The sequence below is a fragment of the Schistocerca piceifrons genome, chromosome 3 (genome assembly GCF_021461385.2).
Source record: "Schistocerca piceifrons isolate TAMUIC-IGC-003096 chromosome 3, iqSchPice1.1, whole genome shotgun sequence".
NCBI classification, from domain to species: domain Eukaryota; kingdom Metazoa; phylum Arthropoda; class Insecta; order Orthoptera; family Acrididae; genus Schistocerca; species Schistocerca piceifrons.
In genome coordinates, this window is record NC_060140.1 from 757,603,254 (window position 1) to 757,627,439 (window position 24,186).

General features: G+C 38.3%; 1 protein-coding gene across 1 annotated transcript in view; it reads right to left on the minus strand.

Annotated features, from left to right (window-relative positions):
* LOC124788324 (nucleoprotein TPR-like) overlaps positions 1-24,186 on the minus strand; it is a 393,071-nt gene that overhangs the window by 223,385 nt on the left and 145,500 nt on the right. The window contains exons 13-15 of the mRNA XM_047255562.1: positions 21,283-21,484; positions 5,068-5,275; positions 1,763-2,000 (exon numbers count right to left, since the gene is read on the minus strand). Coding sequence (XP_047111518.1) covers positions 1,763-2,000; positions 5,068-5,275; positions 21,283-21,484 — 648 coding nt within the window. The remainder of the gene's footprint in view (positions 1-1,762; positions 2,001-5,067; positions 5,276-21,282; positions 21,485-24,186) is intronic.

Genomic DNA, 24,186 nt, shown 5'->3' on the forward strand with positions numbered 1-24,186 from the left:
AAGGAACATTTTGTGAACTGGAAATGGTGGATTTTATAGCAGCGGTAGTTTTGAAAGCGGAATTTTTTTTTTTTTTTTTTTTTTTTTTTTGTTATGGTTTGGAAGTGGGTTACGTATTATTGTGTATATATAGGCAGGATAAAATTGTATTTTAGATTACAGTAAAAAGGTGAAGGTGAATCCAAAGTGAAACTACTTGCAAGAACAGAAAGAGAAAGTAAGATGACAGAAAAGATTTCAAAATGCAACAGTGACAATAACAAACATAATTGTTGGGTTCAAATTAATGATATGAATAAAACAGAGGGAAACATTCCACGAGGGAAAAATATATCTAAAAACAAAGATGATGTGACTTACCAAACGAAAGTGCTGGCATGTCGACAGACACACAAACAAACACAAACATACACAGCAACCAACGGTTGCTTCGTCAGGAAAGAGGGAAGGAGGGAAGGAGAGGGAAAGACGAAAGGATGTGGGTTTTAAGGGAGAGGAGTCATTCCAATCCTGGGAGCGGAAAGACTTACCTTAGGGGGAAAAAAGGACAGGTATACACTCGCACACACACACATATCCATCCGCACATATACAGATACAAGCAGACATTTGTAAAGGCAAAGAGTTTCGGCAGAGATGTCAGTCGAGGCGGAACTACAGAGGCAAAGATGTTGTTGAATGACAGGTGAGGTATGAGCGGCGGAAACTTGAAATTAGCGAAGGTTGAGGCCTGGTGGGTAACGAGAAGAGAGGATATACTGAAGGGCAAGTTCCCATCTCTGGAGATTTGACAGGTTGGTGTTGGTGGGAAGTATCCAGATAACCCGGACGGTGTAACACTGTGCCAAGATGTGCTGGCTGTGCACCAAGGCATGTTTAGCCACAGGGTGATCCTCATTACCTGAACGATACAGTCCTTGTCAGTGCCCCATAACTTGGGATCTTGTTATTCAAACACTTCACAATCAAATATGACATCCAGAAATACCTTCATATATTTTTTAAAAAACCATGATAACGATTAAAATCACTGCATACAGCACGCATTTCCTCTCTCCTCATGTTCACACACACACACACACACACACACACACACACACACACACACACACACACACACACACACAGTGTAACATGCAGTGTATTCCTCTCCAATCTCCTCCTTTCCAAACATAACACAAGTGATGTTGCAATATTTAAAATAAAGTAAAACATAAAAAAATTATTATCCACAAATATTGTTCATTTCACATGCCTCCTTATAACTGACAAAAGAATATTAACAGCAATAACATATTTGTTACACATATGGTGTTAACATTTGTGTTCTTGTACACAATGAACTGATGTGACACCTGTTTAGTTTCTGAAAGAAACCTAGATCTGAAAGTCTGAGGACTTAATAAAATTGCTGTGGCTCTACCATGGCACACACTGCAGGAAGTAGATTATTTTTGTTACATTTTATGGAATTTATCTCCTATACTATAAAATGGTTCAAATGGCTCTGAGCACTATGGGACTTAACATCTGTGGTCATCAGTCCCCTAGAAGTCAGAACTACTTAAACCTAGCTAACCTAAGGACATAACACACATCCATGCCCAAGGCAGGATTCGAACCTGCGACCGTAGCAGTTGCGTGGTTCCAGACTGAGCGCCTAGAACCGCTCGGCCACCACGGCTGGCTTCCTATACTATATTATAAACATTTATTTATTACTGGCATGAACTTTGCTTACAGAAGAAGCAATAAAAATTACCTTCTCATCATCCCGATGTGCAAGCAATTGCTGTGAATACTTCACCTCAGCAGCAAGGGTTCTAGCCTGTTGCTCTTGCAGTTCTGATTTTAAATTTTCTATTGTTATCTTGGTATTTTCCAAATCCTTGCAGCAGTCCTCAAGTTTGACCTCAAATGCACGAGCAGCTTCAAGATCTTGTTTCAGATCAGCAATCTGTTGAGAAAGTGCTGCTATATGCACTGCTGCTTCTTCCTCTCTGCAAATAAAAGAAATAATATTGGAGGTAATAAAGTGATGTAAACAGTGCAAACAATAGTCCCTTCATAAATGAAAGATTTGATACAAGTATTTCACGCTAAGCCATAGTCAAGTATAGCTCAGTGGTACACCCTTGGAATAAATCAACCTAATCGTAATCATGCTAAAGAAAAATATCTTCAACACTCTCTCTCTCTCTCTCTCTCTCTCTCTCTCTCCAGAAGCATAGGGTTGACTCACCTAAACTATGAATCTTGCATTGTTCTACTTATTATACATTTACCCATTTACACTGTTATTCCTTTTAGTCATTTATTTCCACTCTGGTAGTCTGAAACTATGGAATTTGATAGTAGTTATAAAATGCTGATCATTTGCAAACCCAATAAACCACATAAATGGCGACTGGCATTCACCCGTTCAGCTTTATTCCGCTCAGGACAGCTTATTTCTAGATGTGACGGGGATTCCCCTGGCAGAGACATCACGTACACTATGCACGCATGCAAAAATCATCTTACGATTATTTCAGAAATCAACTTAGAATTTGTTCAAAAATGCTCAAAAACAGCGATGCATTCAAAGTCATATGAGTAGTCGATATACCAACGTGCGCTGGGTGCTAGGCACTTTGTGAAACAAGGTCTATTTCCTGAATAATATGAATCTGGTGCCCCCCCCCCCCCCCCCTCCCCTCACTCCTCTGAAACTGCCACCCGGGGCAGATACCCGTTTGCCCCCACCCATTAGTTCCGGGCCTGTTGCGCATACATGAATCTGGAAGCTTAGGCGCACCAGTAAAATTTTCTGGATAGCATCTGGCTGCTTGGTGCTATTGCTTATACTGCTAACTGCTACACTTCTGTAGCCAGAAGCGGGAGAATGTACTACCCAAATGCGACTCAAGTGCACATGCGCATAAGCTCACTCGCAACCGCTCAAACGAATCTAATGTAAACAGTTGTGACATCACGCTCATCGGAGGCAATTTGTTGTTATGAAACATTGCGTAGTCTTCCTAAAATCTTTGACACAACTTTGCTGTTGGCAAACACTGATATGAGCACTGTGTTTTGTTGTTTATATGGTGCATTTCCTTTGCAACTTAAGTTTTATTTTTGTTTATTTTCTCTCATTTGTTTTTGATTGCTGCAGTATTATTCTGCGGCAGCGAGATACAGTAATATTCTTTGTTAGAGTATTCGTTCTTACCAGTCAAAGTTACAAAAATGTAACTGAAAACTAAAACAATAAAAAATTCCTGGAATTCTAAAAAAATTCCCGGGTTTTTCCCAGTTTTCTCCCAGACGAATACATTCCCGGGTTTTTCCCAGATCTCCTGGTTGTCCCGGGTCGTATACACCCTTAATAAGTTCTAGGAGCTTTCCTGAGGGTATTTTCTTCCATCATTACAACCACAAGTTTCCACCAGAAGCATTTCGCTTTATCGAGGTAAATCATCATCAGTGGTCCATAATTAAAGATATATCCAATTTGATTTGTTTTTAAGATAGAAAAACCATTTGTTAACAGTATGGTGATTTTTACTTATGGTGATTTCTGCTTGGTTTCTCGCCAACATTGGCAAACACCGTCTGCTAGCATATCTTTGGTGTCTTTCTTCATTAGATACTGACACTTGCAGTCTAATCTTTCATTGCTCTGCAGAGCTACGCATTTCTTACAATTTATGTAGCACACTTTTTCACACACCGCTGTTATTTTTATACTTCTAAGCATTTATTGTGTTTTGTAGTGTTGCCAATATAACATGAGTGGACATAAGTGTATAGCAGTGTGGCGGAGTGTGGGTTGGAGAAAAAGATGAGGAGCAAGAAATGAAATGAAACTGGGAAAGGGCGTGGGGGTTGAGAGGGTGAAGGATGGAAAAGGCTCTTTTCTTTTTCATGTGATTTTTTTCCATTATTTTTTATAGTGTCTGGTTTCCAATATTTATCTGGTCACTGAGCAACTGTTTATTTTGTGTTAATGCTTTGTGTATGTGGAAATTTTCTTGGCAAGGAGGAAGGCTTCTGTCTTCACTGAATCTTATGATGTTCACATCTTTTTCAATATTGCTTAGTCTATGGTATTCTTGTTTTAGATGATCTGCAAACGTTGAATAGTTTGTACCGTATTTCAGTGTTCTGACATGTTGTTTATACCTTGTGTTGAAAGTCCTGCCAGTCACTCCAATGTATATATTTTCACAATCAGTACACACTTAGGAGAATAAAAATAAACAGTGACGCATGAAAAAGTGTGTTGTGTAAAACGTAAGAAATGCATAGTTCTACGGAGCAATGAAAAATTAGACTAAGTATCGTATCTAATGAAGAAAGACACTGAAGATGTGCTAGCAGATGGCATTTCCAGATGTAGGTGAGAAACCAAAGGGAAATCACCAGTAAGAACTGACATATTGTTAACGAACTGTTTTCTATCTTAAAAGCAAATCAAATTGTAAATATCTTTAATTACAGACCACTGATGATGCTTTACCTCAATAAATTGAAACGCTTCTGGTGGAAAAGAGCTTATATATATTTTAATGACTGAACAACAATACCTTGAGGAATTGTAAAGCAACTACAGTTTATAGTAGTATCTTCATGTAAGCAAATATGCAACACTTGGTAAATAGTGTGTTTTACACTAAATAATTTGTGCAACTGGACATTAATGATAGCTTACAAATGCCACTTTGAAGACTACTACTCAAAGAGAGTTTCTCTACAAGGCTTATAGAATATCTCACTAGTTTTACACTATGAAAGAAGAAGCTACATCAGGTCATTTGAAGTAAGAATACAAATAACTGTATGACGTGCAACTCCCTTCTGAGCGGTATGTGTGGCTTCCAAATGCAGTAAGATACATATATTTTCCACAACTTCAAAAACAGAAGAATTTGTGCATTATTTTACGAACCTATAGCAAATGTACTTACAAAATGTCTTCTTGTAGCGAACATACCACTCTAAATTTTGTATCTTCTCTGCATCAGCTCTAAAATTGTTATTCATTATTATGTAATAGTAAACTGTAGAATGTATTGCACCAACCTCTTTGTTGAATTATCTCTGAATAAATTAAAATCTTCAATCAGCTTCTGGTGATCCTTCTCCAGTTTAAGACATGAGTCCTTATAAATAACTGAATGTGTTCTTGATGTTTCCAAAAGTTCTTCTGTAGTTTGTAACTTTAATCTACAGTTCGACAATTCAAGCTCACTCTCTTTAAGTTTTCTAATTAGTGTATCTGCCTGATCATCTGTAACAAAACCAATGTAACAGGAGTTTGTATGCTATGTTATAAAACAAAGCTGATTCATAAAAGTCATGCCTTGCAACAGGAATCTTACTACTGGAAAATTCAAAGACTGTCCAGTTAACTGACACTGTGAGATAATTGTAAAAGGGTTGCTCGTCGTAAAAGGGTTGCTCAGAATAGCAGAAGGAACCATAAATCATTCTGCAGCAGTATCACAAATGTTGATACAGAACAGACTAATCTGTCTGATGAGTGATTGTAAAAACAGTCCATAATGCTCCATGGAGATGAAATAATTATTAATTTCTGACGATCATACAGATAAATAGATGAGTACCAGCAATGTCAGAAGAAAGTGAAATTCAAAGTTAAATGAAGGGAATTTTATATGTACTTTACACAGCTCTACAGGTGGTTGCAAAATGGTATTAAGGGAAAAATATTGTGCAAAGAATATAATAAGACAGTACAACTGACACAAAGAAATAGAAACGCATGAAGGAAAAAAAGCGAAGATAGCCTGTTCAGAGTAACGAAGGAAAGGTAACACAACAGAAATCACTGTCAATGGCATACCTTTTATGGATGTGTGTCACAAGGAATAACACTAAAATGGCACAAATATGCAGCTTATAATGTCTGGAAACACAATCATAATTAACACAAAATGAAAGTGAGGAGACAGCAAATTTCTAGAAAATGGTGACATGAAAAAAGGAAGTTTGTGCTTTAAGGGTATGTTCACATACCACCAACTTAAATATGAGAATCAAGTGACTGTTAATTATAATCTACAATAGATCCTGTGAACAAAAGAAAGCCCAGTAGTTGGAAGAAAGGACAGGTCACACGTATTTACAAGACAGAGAGCAGAACGGATCCACAAAACTTCCATCCAATATCACTGAAATACATTTGTTGTAGAATCTTAGAACATATTCTGGAAAAAAAAAAAAAAAAAAAAAAATCTCGAACAGAATGGCCTCCTATACGGCAACCAGTACAGATGCTGCATGCACTGATCATGTGAAACCCAACTAACACTTTTCTCAAATGACGTACTGTAAGACATGGGTAAAGTAGTCATGCACACATCATATTCCTTAATTTTCAAAAGCATTTGAGTCAATACCACATGTACACTTACTATCAAAAGCACACTTGTATCAGTCATCATGTGAAATTTATGACTGCATTAAGGATTTTTTGGTAAGGAAGACACAGAATGTTATCTTGGATGGATAATCACTGATAAATGTAGAAGTTAACTTCAGGTGTGCGCCAGTGAAGGATCTCTGGACCCTTGCTATTCATATTGTACATTAATGACATTGTAGACAATATTAACAGTAACCTCAGCCTTTTGCAGATGACGCAGTTATCTACTGTGAAATATAGTCTGAGAGAAGCTGCAAAAATAATGAATCATATCTCCATAAGATTTCAAAGAGGTGCAAAATTGGCAACTTGTTTTAAATGTTCAGAAATGAAACTTTTTGCCATTTCACAAAAGGAAAAAAATAGTATCCTGTAGCTACAGTAATAATGAGTCACAGTTGGAATCACTAAATTCACACAAATACCTGGGTGTAACAGTTTGTAGGAACATGAAATGGAATTATCACATAGACTCACTCACAGTCATGGGTAAAGCAGGAAGCAGACTTCGGTCTATTGGTAGAATAATGAGGAAACACAATCAGTCTACAAAAAAGATTGGTTACAAATCCCTCATGTGACCCATCCTAGAATACTGCTCAACTTTATGGGACTCATACCAAATAAGACTAACAGGGGATATTGAGTATATACTCAGAAGGGCAGCATGAACAGTCACAGATTTATTTGATCCATGGGGGACTGTAACAGAGGTGCAGAAGGAACTGAAATGTCAGACACCTCAAGAAAAATGCAAGCTGTCCTGAGAAAGCCTCCCCATAGACTACTGCCTTAAAATTGGTGGGGAAGGTGTGTGTGTTTCAATGACCCACTGAGATACGGCGCGACGAATAATGTTCCTGGTAAGATCATTCATGTCAGACTTGTTAGCTGATAGGACAATGGACAAAGTGCATTTCCACAGAAGCTTCCTTTCTTGGGAGTATGAGGGTGGCAACCACAGCTACGTCACTTACTTGGCTAATGGTTCTAATGGCTCTGAGCACTATGGGACTCAACTGCTGTGGTCATAAGTCCCCTAGAACTTAGAACTACTTAAACCTAACTAACCTAAGGACAGCACACAACACCCAGCCATCACGAGGCAGAGAAAATCCCTGACCCCGCCGGGAATCGAACCCGGGCGTGGGAAGCGAGAACGCTACCGCACGACCACGAGATGCGGGCAACGTCACTTACTTGTATCACACTTTTTCTGTTTTCTTTCCTATCGGCCCCTTTTGGGCAACTCTTGGCTTTCTCAATCCCAATGGTGTTACGTTTTGAGGCTTGAGGGTGTCTTTCATTTTTCCTTTTCTATCTCGATGGGGGACTTGCCTGCTGAGGATAATAGAAGGAACCAACTGCCTTGTATGAAGAGGAGGGCTACTCAAAGGCTAAGGGGCCCATCCCTGACAGAAAAGGCAGCCACCAAAGAGGCTGTGAAGGGTCAGCAAGTAGTGTGAAGGGGTGACTTCTCTGCCACGTAAAAAGTATGTATGAGGGGATATCAAAAAATAACCAGAATTATTTATTTAGCAAAAAATACTGCTCACCTTTATTCAAATTCCATTACAGACCTTCAAAGTAATCTCCCTCAAACACAATACAACAATTTTCAAAACACTACCTGAAGATACTTTCTGATACTTTGTTGAGTACACCAAAAATTTGATTGTTTAGTTCTCAATCACTCTGAAAATAACACACCCAAAGCTCTTTTCCACTGCAGGAAATTGTTGGAAGTCACATGGTGCTAGGTCTGGTGAATAAGGATGATGTGGCATCACCTCAATGCCTAATTCAGTGACTGTTATTGTTTCCTCAGTCTTGATGGAATGATGAGGCAGTGCATTATCGTGATGAAGGATCCATCCCATCTGGGCAAGATATGGTCTTCTTGTTGCAATTTTCCTCCTTAATGGCCTCTTCAATACACCACAATAGTAATTTGCAGTAACAGTATGTTGCTCATCCACCGTACGACAAGATAAATAACTTTTTGCACTTGGCTGAACTTTGGCCTCTTTGGGTATTGGAGATGAAGGGTGTTTCCATCAGACAATGTCCTGTTTTGTCTCATTTGCTGCATGTAAGACTTTCCAAAAAATCTGATTCATGCTGAAGCCTTCCCTTCCATTGTTGCCACGCCATCACATGGCGAGCCTTCTGTTTGTCACTGATCATACGAGGCACCAACTTTGCTGCAACTTTTCTACACCCTAGAACATTTCGTACAATGTCTTCAGTTGATCCATAGGATACCTCTGTTAATGATTTGTTATCTCTGCAATCTCTGTTAACCATAAACAAGTCTTCTTGCAACATGAGATCAATCGTGTTGTCACTGGTTTCAGTCTTTGAAGTTGATGATCTTCTGGGGTGTGGAGCATCCACAAAGTCTTTCTACTCCTCCCTCCCCCCCTCCCTCCTGAAATCAGTTAGGCCACAGTAAAACCTGTGTTTTACCCACAGTGTGCTCTTTGTAGGCTTGCTGCAACGTTTTCAGTGTTTCTGATGGTGTTTTGTCAAGAATACAAAATCTAATTGACATGCACTGCTGCAACTTGAGATCCATGTTGGGTACAGTACGTCTGTGCACTTTCACTGCTTTCCTCCAACTGCATATCACCATGCAAATGATGCGTGTGGTATTACATTACTCAAGATCAGATCTCTCTGATACTACCAACACCAATCTCAAGCACAGGCATTTTAAAATGCAAAAAAATGATTCCGGTTGTTTTTTTACACCCACTCGTAGTCATGAAAACACTGAGCACATGTGGAAAAAGGACAGCCCCAAGATGACAACCCAGCAATGGACATGGACTGATCTACACATAGCTACTTGTAATGCACTCCATCCAGAAACTTGAAAGACCAACTAAAGTACCAAACAAGAATAGCAGCATTACAGGAGATTAGGTGGAAGGATGCCTGCATTTTCGAGTCTGGTGACTACACAATTATTTTCAGCAGCAATTCAGATAATCTTGGAACCATTTTCCTAGCACACAGGACATGCAAGTCGGCAATATCAAATTTTTAGGTCATGAATGACAAGATATGCACACTGAGAATAAAAATTAAATTCTTCAATATGGCACCGATTTGCAACCATGCTTCAACAGAGAAAGCGAATGATGAGGGCAAAGGCTCCTTTTATGAACACCTTGAAGGCACATATGAAACAATAGCAGAAAATGAAATGAAAGTGATTCTAGGAAATACGAATGCTAAGGTGGGAAGAGAAACACTGTTTAGACCAAATGCGAAAATGTACAGTCTACATGAAGAGTACAATGACAACGAACTGAGGCTGGTTGATTTTGCTGTAGGCAACAACTTCACCATAAGTAGCACCATATTCCCACAAAAGAATATCCATAACAGGACATAAATACATCCAGATGGAGTCACAATCAACCAGATAAATCATGTACTTATCCAAAGAACACAAGGCACAGACATTAAGTGTGTTAAGGTGATGAGAAGGGTCTGATACAGACTTGTACCACAATATGGTGATGGTCAAGTATAGGCAGAGGATAAAACCATGTAGAAAGGGGAGGAAGTACAATGTGAACCCAGTCATCATCAATAAGACAGAAAGAGCAAAATTCCAAAGGAAGATGAATGAAGGGATGAGTGTGATTGCCACTGAGGAGGAAGCTGGCCCTGAATAGCAGTGGCAATTACTGGAAAGAACAATACGGCAAACGATGGAAGTCAAGCGGGAACTGGAAAACAGGATAAGACGAAGTGAGTGGTATGAGGATGACTGTGAGATGGCTATTGAGGAACAAAATAATGGAAGAAAGAATAATAAGAGCAATTTCCAAAGGTAGTGCCAACTGCAATGCCAAAGTGTAGCCAATCAGTGGGGAGACCAATATTGCAATGGCTGGATGATGTAGAGACAGAGTACGGAACTGGAGGAGGCTGATGAAGTTGTGAGAGGATTGGAAGAGAAAGGTAGTCAACAACGCACAGACCCTTCATGGGCTGTAGCGAGAGAAAGGAAGAAGAACAAGATTCTCTAGAAATATACAACTTCCTGATACCGCTCCCCTAGGAATAATGAGGTCAGGATTACACTTACTGCAGCATGCATAGAGGCTTCTAAAGACATCTCCTCCTTGCACTCCATTCATGACTGGAATTGGAAGAAGCCCTAGTAACTGGTACAACAGTAAGTATCCTTTGCCATGCACTTCACAGTGCTTTGCAACAATGTGGATGTACATGCAGTTGCAGAAGTGAAATTTATAATACAATATGTTGCACGATAACTATATACTGACTGTTTCTCACCATATACTACTGGTAAAATCAGGACCAATAAAATTAAGGGGAAAATTTACAAGGCTGCAACTAAGATGCAGTAGGGGTGTTAACTGTGTGCTGTTGGATTTAACAGCTATTTGAAACAGCAGTTTTAAATTTGTGTGTGTGTGTGTGTGTGTGTGTGTGTGTGTGTGTGTGTGTGTGTGTGTGTGTGTGTGAGTGCACGCGCGCACGCACTTTTGGGTGCACATGCACATGCACTCAAACATGCAAAGGCATGTCAAAGAGTTTATTAGCTGTGCACACCGACAAAGAATAAGTTACACTGTTCAGCTTCTTGTTGGGGTAACTATTCACTGCTGAATACCGACAGTGCTGCAATAAAAACAATTATACTTGAAAACTCTTAATTCTAGCTTTTGGGTCATTCCATGTCAAATCACCCAGGCCTTGACACCAACCATGTCAGATTTTGATGAAACTTGGTACAATTACTTCTTTTATCATCCTGAAAGCACTTGTAAAATTTTTTTGCTCTATCTCTTATAGTTTTTTTTATAAATTTTTAAAGTTTTTAGATTTGGCGTTGTTTCAGCAGTCGGAAATCGTAACTTAAACGTGTCCTCACAACTAAAAAAATTTGTATATTAAAGAATACTCAAGATATCAGTATGAAATTTTGGAATAAGTTTGTGTATTATATCTAAATGTTAAAAAAAATTACCATAAAGATATATTAAAACCTTCCAAATGAATAAAAATTTACAAGTTTTTTTTTAGCTAACGGATGTTTAGTTTTACAAAAACTGCAATATCTAGAGTCTCAGACCTGATAGAAAGCTCAAATTTGTTTTAAAATACTCTTAATTGTATAGGCTATTAGATAAAAGAAAAATTATGTTGGCTTTTTAACCTGTTTAATAGTTATCTAATTTTTAAAATAATAATGATTATATTTTAAAAATAAAAAGTACCAAATGACTTAGACACCGAAAATAAGTTTTTGTCTTCTTCGAGTAACAATGTACGCTTGGATTTTGTTTTGTTACTCCCGTGTTTTGAAGTAAAAAATTATTACAGTGTTAAATAGTGCTTGGATAGTATTTTATTAAGTTTATTCGAACTTTCAGTAAGTACTGTTACTTAGTTTACAGAGATTCTTTTCCAATATCCTATAAAAGTAACCAGAACAGTAATCAGACCAAAAGTGAAATCAGTATGTCAGATATTCAAACCTGTAGCTTAGGGTTATTTAAAAAATCTGACTGTTTCCAAACAACCTACACACCTTCAAAACAGTTACAGCCGGTATCTGAATTGAGCGAGGAAGAAAAAGATTTGATCCACTTACGATCTGGAATTAATCTGTGTGAATTTAAGAATATATGTTCATACCACAGCTACTACTTTTTAAACGTTTTTGAAAAGTATCAAACAACATGTGTAGACCCACTAAAAAAACACAAAAAGCCCATCAAAAAATCATTGAGAAGTGTAGGCTTGGATCTTTCTAAACAATTACTGACAAAAAATATTAGCATAAAACCTGGACAAAAGTTTTGCTGAACATGCCGTAACTTTTATGAGGAAAAATAAAGAGTTGAAGTCCATGAAAGTGAAACAGATGATGAAGTCATGTTTGAATTAGAATCACAGGAATCCAGAAATGAATCCCTCGTACAAACAAACATTGCTCTTGATAATTTAGGTTTAACACTAATAGAGCTTCATGGCTTGTCAGAACAAAGTAAAGGGTCTTATTTTAAAAGGAAGGTTAGCAGTATTGAAAAGACTGCAAAAAAGGCGGTTTCAAAAGCATTAAAATATGATGCACCAAGTTCTGATGATGACGAAGAAGATACAAATGTGGTTGAGAAAGCAAAGGATTTTGATGTAATGATTTATCTTATGAAAGAGAAGATTTCATCTGTTGGGAGGTCTAGAAAAATCCAGATTCTGACCTTGGCTCCAGATTCTTGGAGTCAAAATAAAGTGATGAATGAATTTAATGTAAGTGAGTACATGGTGCGACAAGCTAGAAAGCTAAAATCCGAAAAGTATTTTGGAAACTCCTGGTCCAAAAAAAGGTAAAATTCTTTCTGAAAATACAGTAAGACTTGTAACAGATTTTTATGAAAAGGATGAATGTTCCAGAGTGCTACCTGGAGCAAAAGACAAAGTAAGTGTTCAAAAAAATGTGTATATGCAAAAAAGACTCATTTTGTGTAACTTGAGAGAACTCTATTATTCTTTCTAATGGGAGAATCCCGAGGTAGAAGTAGGATTTTCAAAATTTTGTTTCTTGAGACCTAAATGGTGTATCCCTGCTGGTGCTGCAGGCACACACACTGTATGTGTATGCAGTATCCACCAGAATGTTAAACTATTACTGGATGCTGTGAAAATTGAAGAATCTTATAAAGACCTAATTAAGATGCTTGTGTGCAACACGGAAAACCAAAACTGCATGCTACGTCATTGCGACAGCTGTACTGCAAATACTGCACTAACTGAGTACTTATCTGAAAAACTAAGTGAAGATTATGATTTAGAAGAAGCAATTGTAATCAGTCAGTGGGTTAACACAGACAGGGCAGAAATGATCAAACAGTCGTATCAGTGTTGAAGACTACATTTCTTTATTGGTTAGGTCATTGGAAAAGCTCACCCCGCATTCGTTTATAGCAAAATCCGAATCAGCAGCCTTTAAAAGATTGAAAGAAGACCCATCACCCAAAACAGCAATTATTGTGATGGGTTTCAGTGAAAATTATTCCTTCGTTATACAAAATGAGATCCAAAGTTACCACTGGAATAGAGGTAGTTGTACTCTACACCCAGTTGGAGTTTTTCTAAGAAATGAGGAAAACAATGTTTTTGTTTCCAACCAATGTTTTATTAGTGATGACCAAGAACGTGATACTGGTTTTGCTAACTTTGTACAAAGAGAAATTACAAAGTGTCTGTCATCACATCATACTGACATTGACTCAGTTCACTACTTTACAGATGGTTGTGCTGGGCAGTACAAAAATAGAAACAGTTTTAAAAATTTGACTGAACACTTGAGAGACTTTAATTTGAAGGCCCAACACACTTTTTTTGCAACAAGTCATGGGAAGTCAATTTGTGATGGCCTAGGAGGAACTATTAAAAGAATTTTAAGGAAAGCTAGTCTACAGCTTTCAGACAAAGAACAAATAATGACAGTAATCGATGTGTGTTCATTTTCACTTTATTGACAAAAAAGAAGCTGATTTGCTACGGTTAAAACTAGAAAACCGTTTTTCAGCAACCCGAACCATTCCTGGAACAACAAGCTTTCATAACTTCAAACCACTTCCAACAAACAACCTTGAAATTAGAAGGACTACAGATAGTGTAAAACCCTCCTTACTCTTTTCTTTCCATTCATCTTCTGATTGGGTTCGTGTTGAACCATCCATAAATAGCTATGTGGCTGTAAATTATGATGGTAACTGGTACTTTGGACTGGTAAAAACAATATTCAATGATGAAGAAGATGCAGAAATTCTATTTCTACATCCTTCAGGACCAGCTGCATCATTTTATTGGCCTGAAAGAGAAGATTCTTGCGTAGTGCCTTTGGAGAACATAGTCTGTGTAGTAGATGCACCTCAATCAAGCGGCACTGGAAGAATGTATTACTTCAATAAAGACTGTATCAAAAGAACTGAAAGCTCTTGGATGAAGTGGAAAAACAAGTTGAATCAGCATTAATGTTTATTAAAAAGGCAAAATTACTCAAAAAATTCAATGTTTCAAGCAATCAGTTGGGTTATACAAATGTGTCGTAAGTACACTATCTTTGTACATAATTCTAATGTAATCTACTATAATTAATAAACATGTTAAAAAGCCATCATTATTTTTGTTTTATCAAGTAGCCTATATGTTTAAGAGTAAATTAAAACAAATTTGAGCATTCTATCAGGTCTGAGACTCTAGATATTGCAATTCTTATAAAACAAAACATCTGTTAAAAAAAAAAATACATATATATATTTTTTCATAGAAAATATTAATATATTTTAATAGTATCATTTTTATCTTCAAATATGTATAATAAATAAACTTGCTGCAAAAATTCATGATGTTATCTAGAAGAGTTTTTAAGATAATCAATTTTAAAGTTTTGAATACAAATTAAATTTACCATTTCGGAAGGTTCGGAAAACACAAAACATAAAAACTTAAAAAATTTAAAAAAAAAAAGCTATAAGAGATACAGCAAAAAAATTTTGCAGGTGTTGTCAGGATGGTATTAAAACCATTTGAGCCAAATTTCATGAAAATCTAAGGAGGTGGGTGTAAAATTTATTTTTTATTGGGTGATTTGATGTGGAATGACCCTTTCAGTACTACTAGTTCCTTCCTGGAGGAGGAGAGACAGATAGGTTGTGGAAGGTTAAAAAAAGAGGGTCAGGTCACTCAAGGTCATTTAAAACTCCAGGATGAAGACAAAAGAGACACAAAGATGAAGGAAGAGGTATCACCAAGAAGTACATTGGCAAAGAAAGCATTGTGCTAGCTTCAGTCCAGAAAGGATGATGGTAAAGAGATAAGCAAAGGTGAGTTAAGATGAGGGAATAGTGCAATTAAGAACCAGGAGGAAAAGGAGATGGGCGAAGAACTTAAGAGGGAGATGGGTCAGGTGGAGAAGAATGAAGACTAAAAAGTAATAACAGAAAATAATTAAGTAAGAGATAATAAATAAATAAATCATATAATAAATTTTAATTATATAAATGATTATTATAATGAAAAAAATATGAGAGATATTCTAATGGAGATCAAGCCTCGGTGGGTACTGGGATGCAAGGACAAGCTGGGGGCCAAGTTCATACAAAGTAGTGTTTGAAAGGTGGTTTCAAACAGCCATGTGGTGTTGCTGGCAGTTACGTCCCTTAAATCATGCTGCAGTGCTTAGTCAGCAACAGGTATTGGGTGTCCCCAAGATGGACAGGCAGGTAGCTGTTCTAGATCCACTCATGTGCTAAGCCAGTTTAGTTGTTATCATTCCTGTATAAAATGTTTCGCAGTGGAAACATGCTACTTGGTAAACTAATGTGCACAGTTTTGCAGTTTCCTCTAATTTTGATACTATAAGATTTACACACAATGCACTATTCATTTCATTTCTCTTCCTCTTAATTCACATTTACTTCTCGTTCTGTGCTCACAAACTCTAGGCTGAAGCTAGAATAGGGCTTACCAATATACTATCTGTGACCACCTACTCTCTTTAATGCCTCCCCCTTCATCCGTATCTCTCTTTATCCTCACAACAGCTGGGACTCTCCTATCCCTGGGATCTGAGTGGCTTGCTCCTCCTTTCAGCCTCACCCAAAATACCCCTCTCCACTCCCAAAACGATAAGTTTTTGTTCTTTTATATGTGTATTGGCAGTACTAACAATTTCACCTCTTGAAGGTAAGTACTGAACAGCAATTCTGTTTCATAACTTTTAAGTTTTCTTAAGAGAATTTTCCTTTCGGTACAAAGAAATAAATTAGTAATTTACAAATCTTTTCCTTTTGCTGTTATGGTCTTGTATTGAAACACAGAGATACATAAAAAAGCAGAATACAGCACTGCAGTCGGCAACACCTATGTCTGGTGCAGCTGTTACACTGTTGTTGTTGTGGTCTTCAGTCCTGAGACTGGTTTGATGCAGCTCTCCATGCTACCCTATCCTGTGCAAGCTTCTTCATCTCCCAGAACTTGCTGCAACCCACATCCTTCTGAATCTGCTTAGTGTATTCATCTCTTGGTCTCCCTCTATGATTTTTACCCTCCACGTTGCCCTCCAATGCTAAATTTGTGATCCCTTGATGCCTCAGGACATGTCCTACCAAGCGGTCCCTTCTTCTTGTCAAGTTGTGCCACAAATTCCTCTTCTCCCCAATTCTATTCAATACCTCCTCATTAGTTATGTGATCGACCCATCTAATCTTCAGCATTCTTCTGTAGCACCACATTTCGAAAGCTTCTATTCTCTTCTTGTCCAAACTATTTATCGTCCATGTTTCACTTCCATACATGGTTACACTCCATACAAATACTTTCAGAAACGACTTCCTGACACTTAAATCTATACTCGATGTTAACAAATTTCTCTTCTTCAGAAACGCTTTCCTTGCCATTGCCAGTCTACATTTTATATCATCTCTACTTTGACTATCATCAGTTATTTTGCTCCCCAAATAACAAAACTCCTTTACTACTTTAAGTGTGTCATTTTCTAATCTAATTCCCTCAGCATCACCCAACTTAATTCGACTACATTTCATTATCCTCGTTTTGCTTTTGTTGATGTTCATCTTATATCCTCCTTTCAAGACACTGTCCATTCCGTTCAACTGCTCTTCCAAGACCTTTGCTGTCTCTGATAGAATTACAATGTCATCGGCGAACCTCAAACTTTTTATTTCTTCTCTGTTACACTACTGGCCATTAAAAGTGCTACAGCACGAAGATGACATGCTACAGACGCGAAATTTAACTGACAGGAGGAAGATGCTGTGATATGTAATGATTAGCTATTCAGAGCATTCACACAAGGTTGGCACCGGTGGCGACATCTACAATGTGCTGACATGAGGAAAGTTTCCGACTGATTTCTCATACAACTGACCGACGGTGCCTGGCGAAACGTCGTTGTGATGCCTCGTTTAAGGAGGAGAAATGCGTACCATCACGTTTCTGACTTTGATAAAGGTCGGATTGTAGCCTATCACAATTGCGGTTTATCATATCGCGACATTGCTGCTCGCGTTGGTCGAGATCCAATGACTGTTAGCAGAATATGTAATCGGTCGGTTCAGGCGGGTAATACGGAACGCCGTGCTGAATCCCAAAGGCCTCGTACCACTAGCAGTCAAGATGAGAGGCATCTTATCCCAATGGCTGTAACGGATCGTGTGGCCACGTCTTGATCCCTGAGTCAACAGATGGGGACGTTTGCAAGACAACAACCATCTGCACGATGGGTTTGACGATGTTTGCAGCAGCATGGACTATCAGCTCGGAGACCATAGCTGCAGTTACCCTTGATGCTACATCACAGATAGGAGCGCCTGTGATGGTGTACTCAACGACTAACCCGGGTGCACAAATGGCAAAACATCATTTTTTCGCATGAATCCAGGTTCTGTTTACAGCATCATGATGGTTGCATCCATGTTTGGCGACATCGCGGTGAACACACATTGGAAGCGTCTATTCGTCATCGCCATACTGGCATATCAACTGGCGTGATGGTATGGGGTGCCACTGGTTACATGTCTCGGTCACCTCTTATTCACATTGACGGCACTTTGAACAGTGGACGTTACATTTAAGATGTGTTACGACCCGTGGCTCTACCCTTCATTCGATCCCTGCGAAACCCTACATTTCAGCAGGATAATGCACGACCGCATGTTGTAGGTCCTGTATGGGTCTTTCTGGATACAGAAAATGTTCGACTGCTGCTCTGGCCAGCACATTCTCCAGATCTCTCACCAACTGAATATGTCTGGTCAATGGTGGCCGAGCAACTGGCTCGTCACAATACGCCAGTCACTACTCTTGATGAACTGTGGTATCGTGTTGAAGCTGCATGGGCAGCTGTACCTGTATACGCCATCCAAGCTCTGTTTGACTCAATGCCCAGGCGTATCAAGGCCGTTATTACGGCCAGAGGTGGTTGTTCTGGGTACTGATTGCTCAGGATCTATGCACCCAAATTGCTTGAAAATGTAATCACGTCAGTTCCAGTATAATATATTTGTCCAATGAATACCAGTTTATCATCTGCATTTCTTCTTGGTGTAGCAATTTTAATGGCCAGTAGTGTATATAGGTCACTCTGTTACATTATAAAGATTTAACCAAGTTTGAACATGGTGTTATAGTCAGTGCGCGAGCGATGGGACACTGCATCTTTGAGGAAGTGATGAGTGGGATTTTCCCTTAAGATCATTTCATGAGTGTGCCATGAATATCAGGAATCTGTTAAAAAGCAAATCCCCAACATTGCTGTGGCCAGGAAAAGATCCTGCAAGAATAGGACCAATGACGACTGAAGAGAATCATTCAACATGATAGAAGTTCAACCCTTCTGCAAAATTGCTGCAGATTTTAATGCTGGGCCATCAAGAAGTGTCAGCATGCAAACTATTCAAAGAAACATCAATATGAGATTTCGGAGTCAAAGGCCCACTCATCTAACCTTGATGACTGCACGACACAAAACTTGACACCTCACCTGGGCCTGTCAAAACCGACATTGGACTGCTGATGACTGGAAACATGTTGCCTGGTTGAGTGAGTCACATTTTAAATTGTACCGAGTGGATGGACGAGTATAGAGACAACCTCATGAATCCATGGACCCTGCATGTCAGCAGGGGACTGTTCAAGCTGGTGGAGGCTCTGTAATGATGTGGGGTGTGTGCAGTTGGAGTGATATTGGACCCCTGATATGTCTAAATATAATTCTGACAGGTGACGCATATGTGAGCATCCTGTCTGATTACCTGTATCCATTCATGACCACTGTCCATTCCGACAGACTTGACAATTCCAGGAGGACAATGCAACACCCCACACGACCAGAATTGCTACAGAGTGTCGCTAGGAACACTTTTCTAAGTTTAAACACTTCTGCTGGCCACCAAACTCCCCAGACATGAACATTATTGCCCATATTTTGGATGCCTTGCAACACACTATTCAGAAGAGATCTCCACCCCCTCATATTCTTATTGATTTATGGACAGCCCTGCAGGTTTCATTGTGTAAATTTCCTCCAGCACTACTTCAGACATTAGTCGAGCCCATGTCACATCATGTTGCAGCACTTTTGTGTGCTCGCGGGGGCCCTACACAATATTAGGCAGGTGCACCAAAAGACAAGACACTGTTTAAAGTTATTACCAAATATCTCAAAAAGTTCTTGACTGATTTACTTCAATTTTTACATGCTACTCTTATAAATATTCAAATGAACATAGGCTATTTGTATTTTTTTAAACCACAGTGTACAGGTTTTTTGTTTAACTAACAGATGGTAAGAGAATGTTGTGCTGTGATGTGAAAATGTGTGGTTTAGCTTTCTTTCTTGCATTGAATTTTAACTACGATGTTAGGGCATGTAACAATTAGACAAATTGTTTCCATATATGTTCTTTATTCTGATATATAATTTTAGATAAAAATTGTATACACAACAATGTGCTGTTTTGTTTTCTTCCTTGCAGCCAGTTTCAACAGAAAACAGGAAAGATGTTTTTATAGCTTATTGGCTTATGATTAGAATACTATTATGGAATCTGAATCATCTGAAACTTTGAAATCCTTCCCACTTGCAGAATAAAACTATGCAAAACACTGTCACTGAAACTACTATCCTCACAGATCCAGGTGCTGGAGAGATGTCTCTCATACCCTGCATACCAACGATCAAAACCGATTTACCCACTCATTTTACATGCCTTCAATTAGCAATCCAGGTTTTGTTGTAATACCAATGTTTACAAGGCTGAAAGTCTGAGAGGGAATGGGGGGAGAGGAGACGTACGGGGTAGAGGAGATATACAGTAAGGAGGATGGGAGAAGGTAATGGACACAGAGGGGGAAGGAGGAGTTGGGCCAGGAGAGAGGGGGAAGGAAGAGATGGAAGGAGGAAGGAGCTGATGAACAGAGAGAGGTGAATGGAAACAACAAAGGGTACAAAGGGGGTGTTGGAGATTCAAATACATGTTTACTGCCGGGTTGCTAGCTAGTTTACAAAACATACTAGCAATCACAACATTTTAATAATTATTTCTCTCTTACCAGGTGTTTTTTTATTGCATAAACATCTCATAGCACTTCTGCAAACTTTACATATTACTTAAACAAGGGTGCTTTCTAAACTACCATTATAACATTCTCTTCCCCATAATATTAGTTTTGGATACCTAGAAGATGTTCTGAAGATAATTCAAAGATTGTTGCGAGGCGTGAAAGAAATTCTGAAACTTCATCTACTGACAATCAAACCCAGATTTCCACTTAAACACAAAATTCAAACACATAATTAACAAGTGATACTGACTCATGTACTCTACACTACACTATGTACTTAATCTGATAAATTTAAGGAAGCCCTTACTTTACAATAAATCAGAAAGCACCTATAAAATGTGGTTGTGTTGTTTCAACACTGCATTAACTAATATCAAGAGAATGGATGAAGATTTGTTTGATGAAGAATGTATTATTTTGAATGGCACAGTAATGCCTCTAGAAGTTCCATGGAACTACACAAACAGCATCATATAAAACTGACCATTACTGCTACACGTGTCATAAAACCAAACAACAGGACAAAAAAGAAAACAAAACCATAGTTTGCAATATCAAACTGAATCGAATAAATAAATTCCCAGGGTGAACATAATTTGGATAACGTTTTTTATGAAACAATTTCAGGACACTGCACTTTTTCTAAATTAAACCTATTTTTTAAAATTATTTTACAACTATACCTTTTCCTGTAAGTACTTTACCTTTCTCACAGATCTGTAGTTTAGTTATTTCAGCAGGTCTTTTTGCCATCACTGAAGAAAGCTCAGTTATCTGTACATCCTTATCTGTCAGACGCCGTTCAAGGGACTCAATTTGCTGACTTAACAAAGTGCATTCTTTTCTTGAATTTTCCACTTCTTTCTGCAGCCTTCTAGAATCCTCGGAAGATTGTTCTTGTGATTTCTGAAATACAACCACATAATATCGTCTTAAGCTTGTTTTTAATAAATTCACTCCTGAATGCTGAATGTGACTAGTCATTAGCAACTCATTTCTGGATGGGCAACATATGAAGGTGATGTCAAGTTACAACCCACATTTGTAAACAATGGATGCCAAATTCAGCCCTGTATTAAGCTCTTCAAAACAAAGTTTGAACATATTTAGTCTCTACACAGATTACTAGTTCTGCAGAAGAACTGAGGAGAAAAATAACAGTGGTTTATCAATAGACGCAGAACAACTTGTTTTGCCAATTAGGTTCACATAATTTACTAAGTATGAACATTTTATACACCAATATATTACCTAAAGATAAATGCCATAAATTGGTGGGAGTATCCACATGAACTTTGTCACAACAAAAGATTCCAATAAGAATCCAGTTTTGGCCAACAGTAGTCAATAAAAAAACTAAACTTTGCAATCACATGGGACATGGGAAACTGACATGGGAAACTCCCCATTGCAGCTCCTCAGATTTATTGGGAAAGTGACCCACTGGGTGAACCGTCAAAAACTGAATACAGATCAAGCTTGAAAACAGGAAGAAGCTGTACTGAAGTGTGAAAAAAGAAGCAAAATAGGAACAGTGAACGGTCCAAGCACAGGACGTTCAACATCAAGCGAAGTGCACGAATCATGGCATTATCGTCGTGTGACCACTATATTGGACTACAAAACAGAAGATCTGTGTTCAAATCTTCCTCATGGCACCTTTTAAATTATGAACTTTCCATCGTGTCATTGATATGTTTGTTCCCCTCCCATAGTCTTGGCAATTGTCATACTATACACTGGTTGTATAATTATAGAATAGGAGTCGTGTGGTAAGAATATATTACCATCACACGTAAATGTGATGAATAATCAGAGCAGGCAAGATACCGCATAGACCTCTCACAGAAATGGAAAACAACAAATAAGCGGGTGTGAACTATGTTACAACAAAGGAATTCATTGGCGAAACTTCCAAAACAGAATGTATGAGTCATAACACGCTTTACTTTTGTAGAACAAATAGGTGGTTCACTACACCTGGAGATCCCCTCCTTATACCTCAATGTTGCAAACACACACTGCAGCATGATTCAGACACAAATTTAGAGACAGCAAACAGACATGTCAATGACCAGACAGACAGTTAATAATTCTGTGAATGGGGGAGGGGGGATTACAAGGGAGATTTGAACATGGATCTCCCCCTTCACAGTCTAACACTGGGACCACAGAACTACGATGACGTTGATACTCAAATGCACTCCACATTGCACATCTTGCGCTTCGACTGTTCACTGTTTCGATTTTACTCCTTTTTTTCGCAGTTCTGTACACCTTCTTCCCGTTTCCATGCTTGATCTGTGTTAAAGATTATGATGGGCTATCCACTGGTTTATCTTACAGCTAAGTTTGAGCGGGGTGCAATGGGGAGTTTCCTTTGTGAGCAACGTCAATTGGCTGCTGTGTCATCCTCTTCCATATGGCGTCATTTGCACGTGGTATGGAGGAGCATGGGAGTCAGCACACTGCTCTCCTGGCCGTTGTCCATTTTCCAGACCTTGGAGTCACTACTTCTCATTCAAGTAGCTCTATGACATCGCGAGGCTGTGTGGAATCTGTTCCAGTCAAGATCAAGAAAAAATATCTGACACTACCGGGAACCAAACCCGGGTCCACCACATGGTAGTCTTATGTGAAGACCAATCTGCTAGGGAAGCAGACTTCACTACTGTTAAAAAGGTCTCAAATTCCACTCCACCAAAAAAAAGTAGGGCAGTTAAACAATTGACACTGCAAACAGTGCTCCTTGTACAATACACTGAACTTACTGCTGAAGCATTTCACAATCTATATTAAAATATACTGCTGAAGACTTGATCAGTTACTAATAGTTATCAGCACAAACTTAGAATTTCAATATGGGAAATAACTACATTTCTTAAGTAATGCTTCAGAAAATGAAGAATATTTCCAGCAGCGGGAAGACCGCTGGTTGGGGCCAAACATTTGGCTTCAATTAATTGTTAATCACATAGTTTGACATTGTCAATTTGCTTTATAACAGACTATTTAATTATGAATGACACTTATTCTAAAAATGAAACAATCATTTTGTATTACATGTACAAGTATATCCCAAGTACTAATCTGGGAAAGAGTCAGAAAACCAGGTTCATTATCTTACTGCAAAGATGTTAATCTGACATCGTGGATGTGTGTAAAAGCATCAAACTACACATCCAAATGTTCAAAGTTTGATATCATCACAATACAGTAAGTTTTCTAGTTTTTCGTGTGTTTTTGCCAATAAGACTATGTTCCTGTCCCAGTACAGGTTTTAATCAACAGTGAATTTTAAATTGCTCCATAATCAAGTAAGCCACATCAGAAGTCAAAATCTGACAAAGGCTTACCACCTCCAACAGAAGTGTGACTAGTAAGGCATTATAGTATACAAATGCAACATTTGAATTTATAACAACTTTACAATGAAGGTGCACAAAATAATGCTGCAACACATGGATTATAATGCATCTCATATCAACCAAAAGTCAAACCAAATCTTCAGTAACTTACTTCTGTAACTTTGTACATGCACAATTCACCAGTGTATATGTAAATAATTATGGAGTTGTGATTCTCTGTGACAGGTAGAATGGCCACCA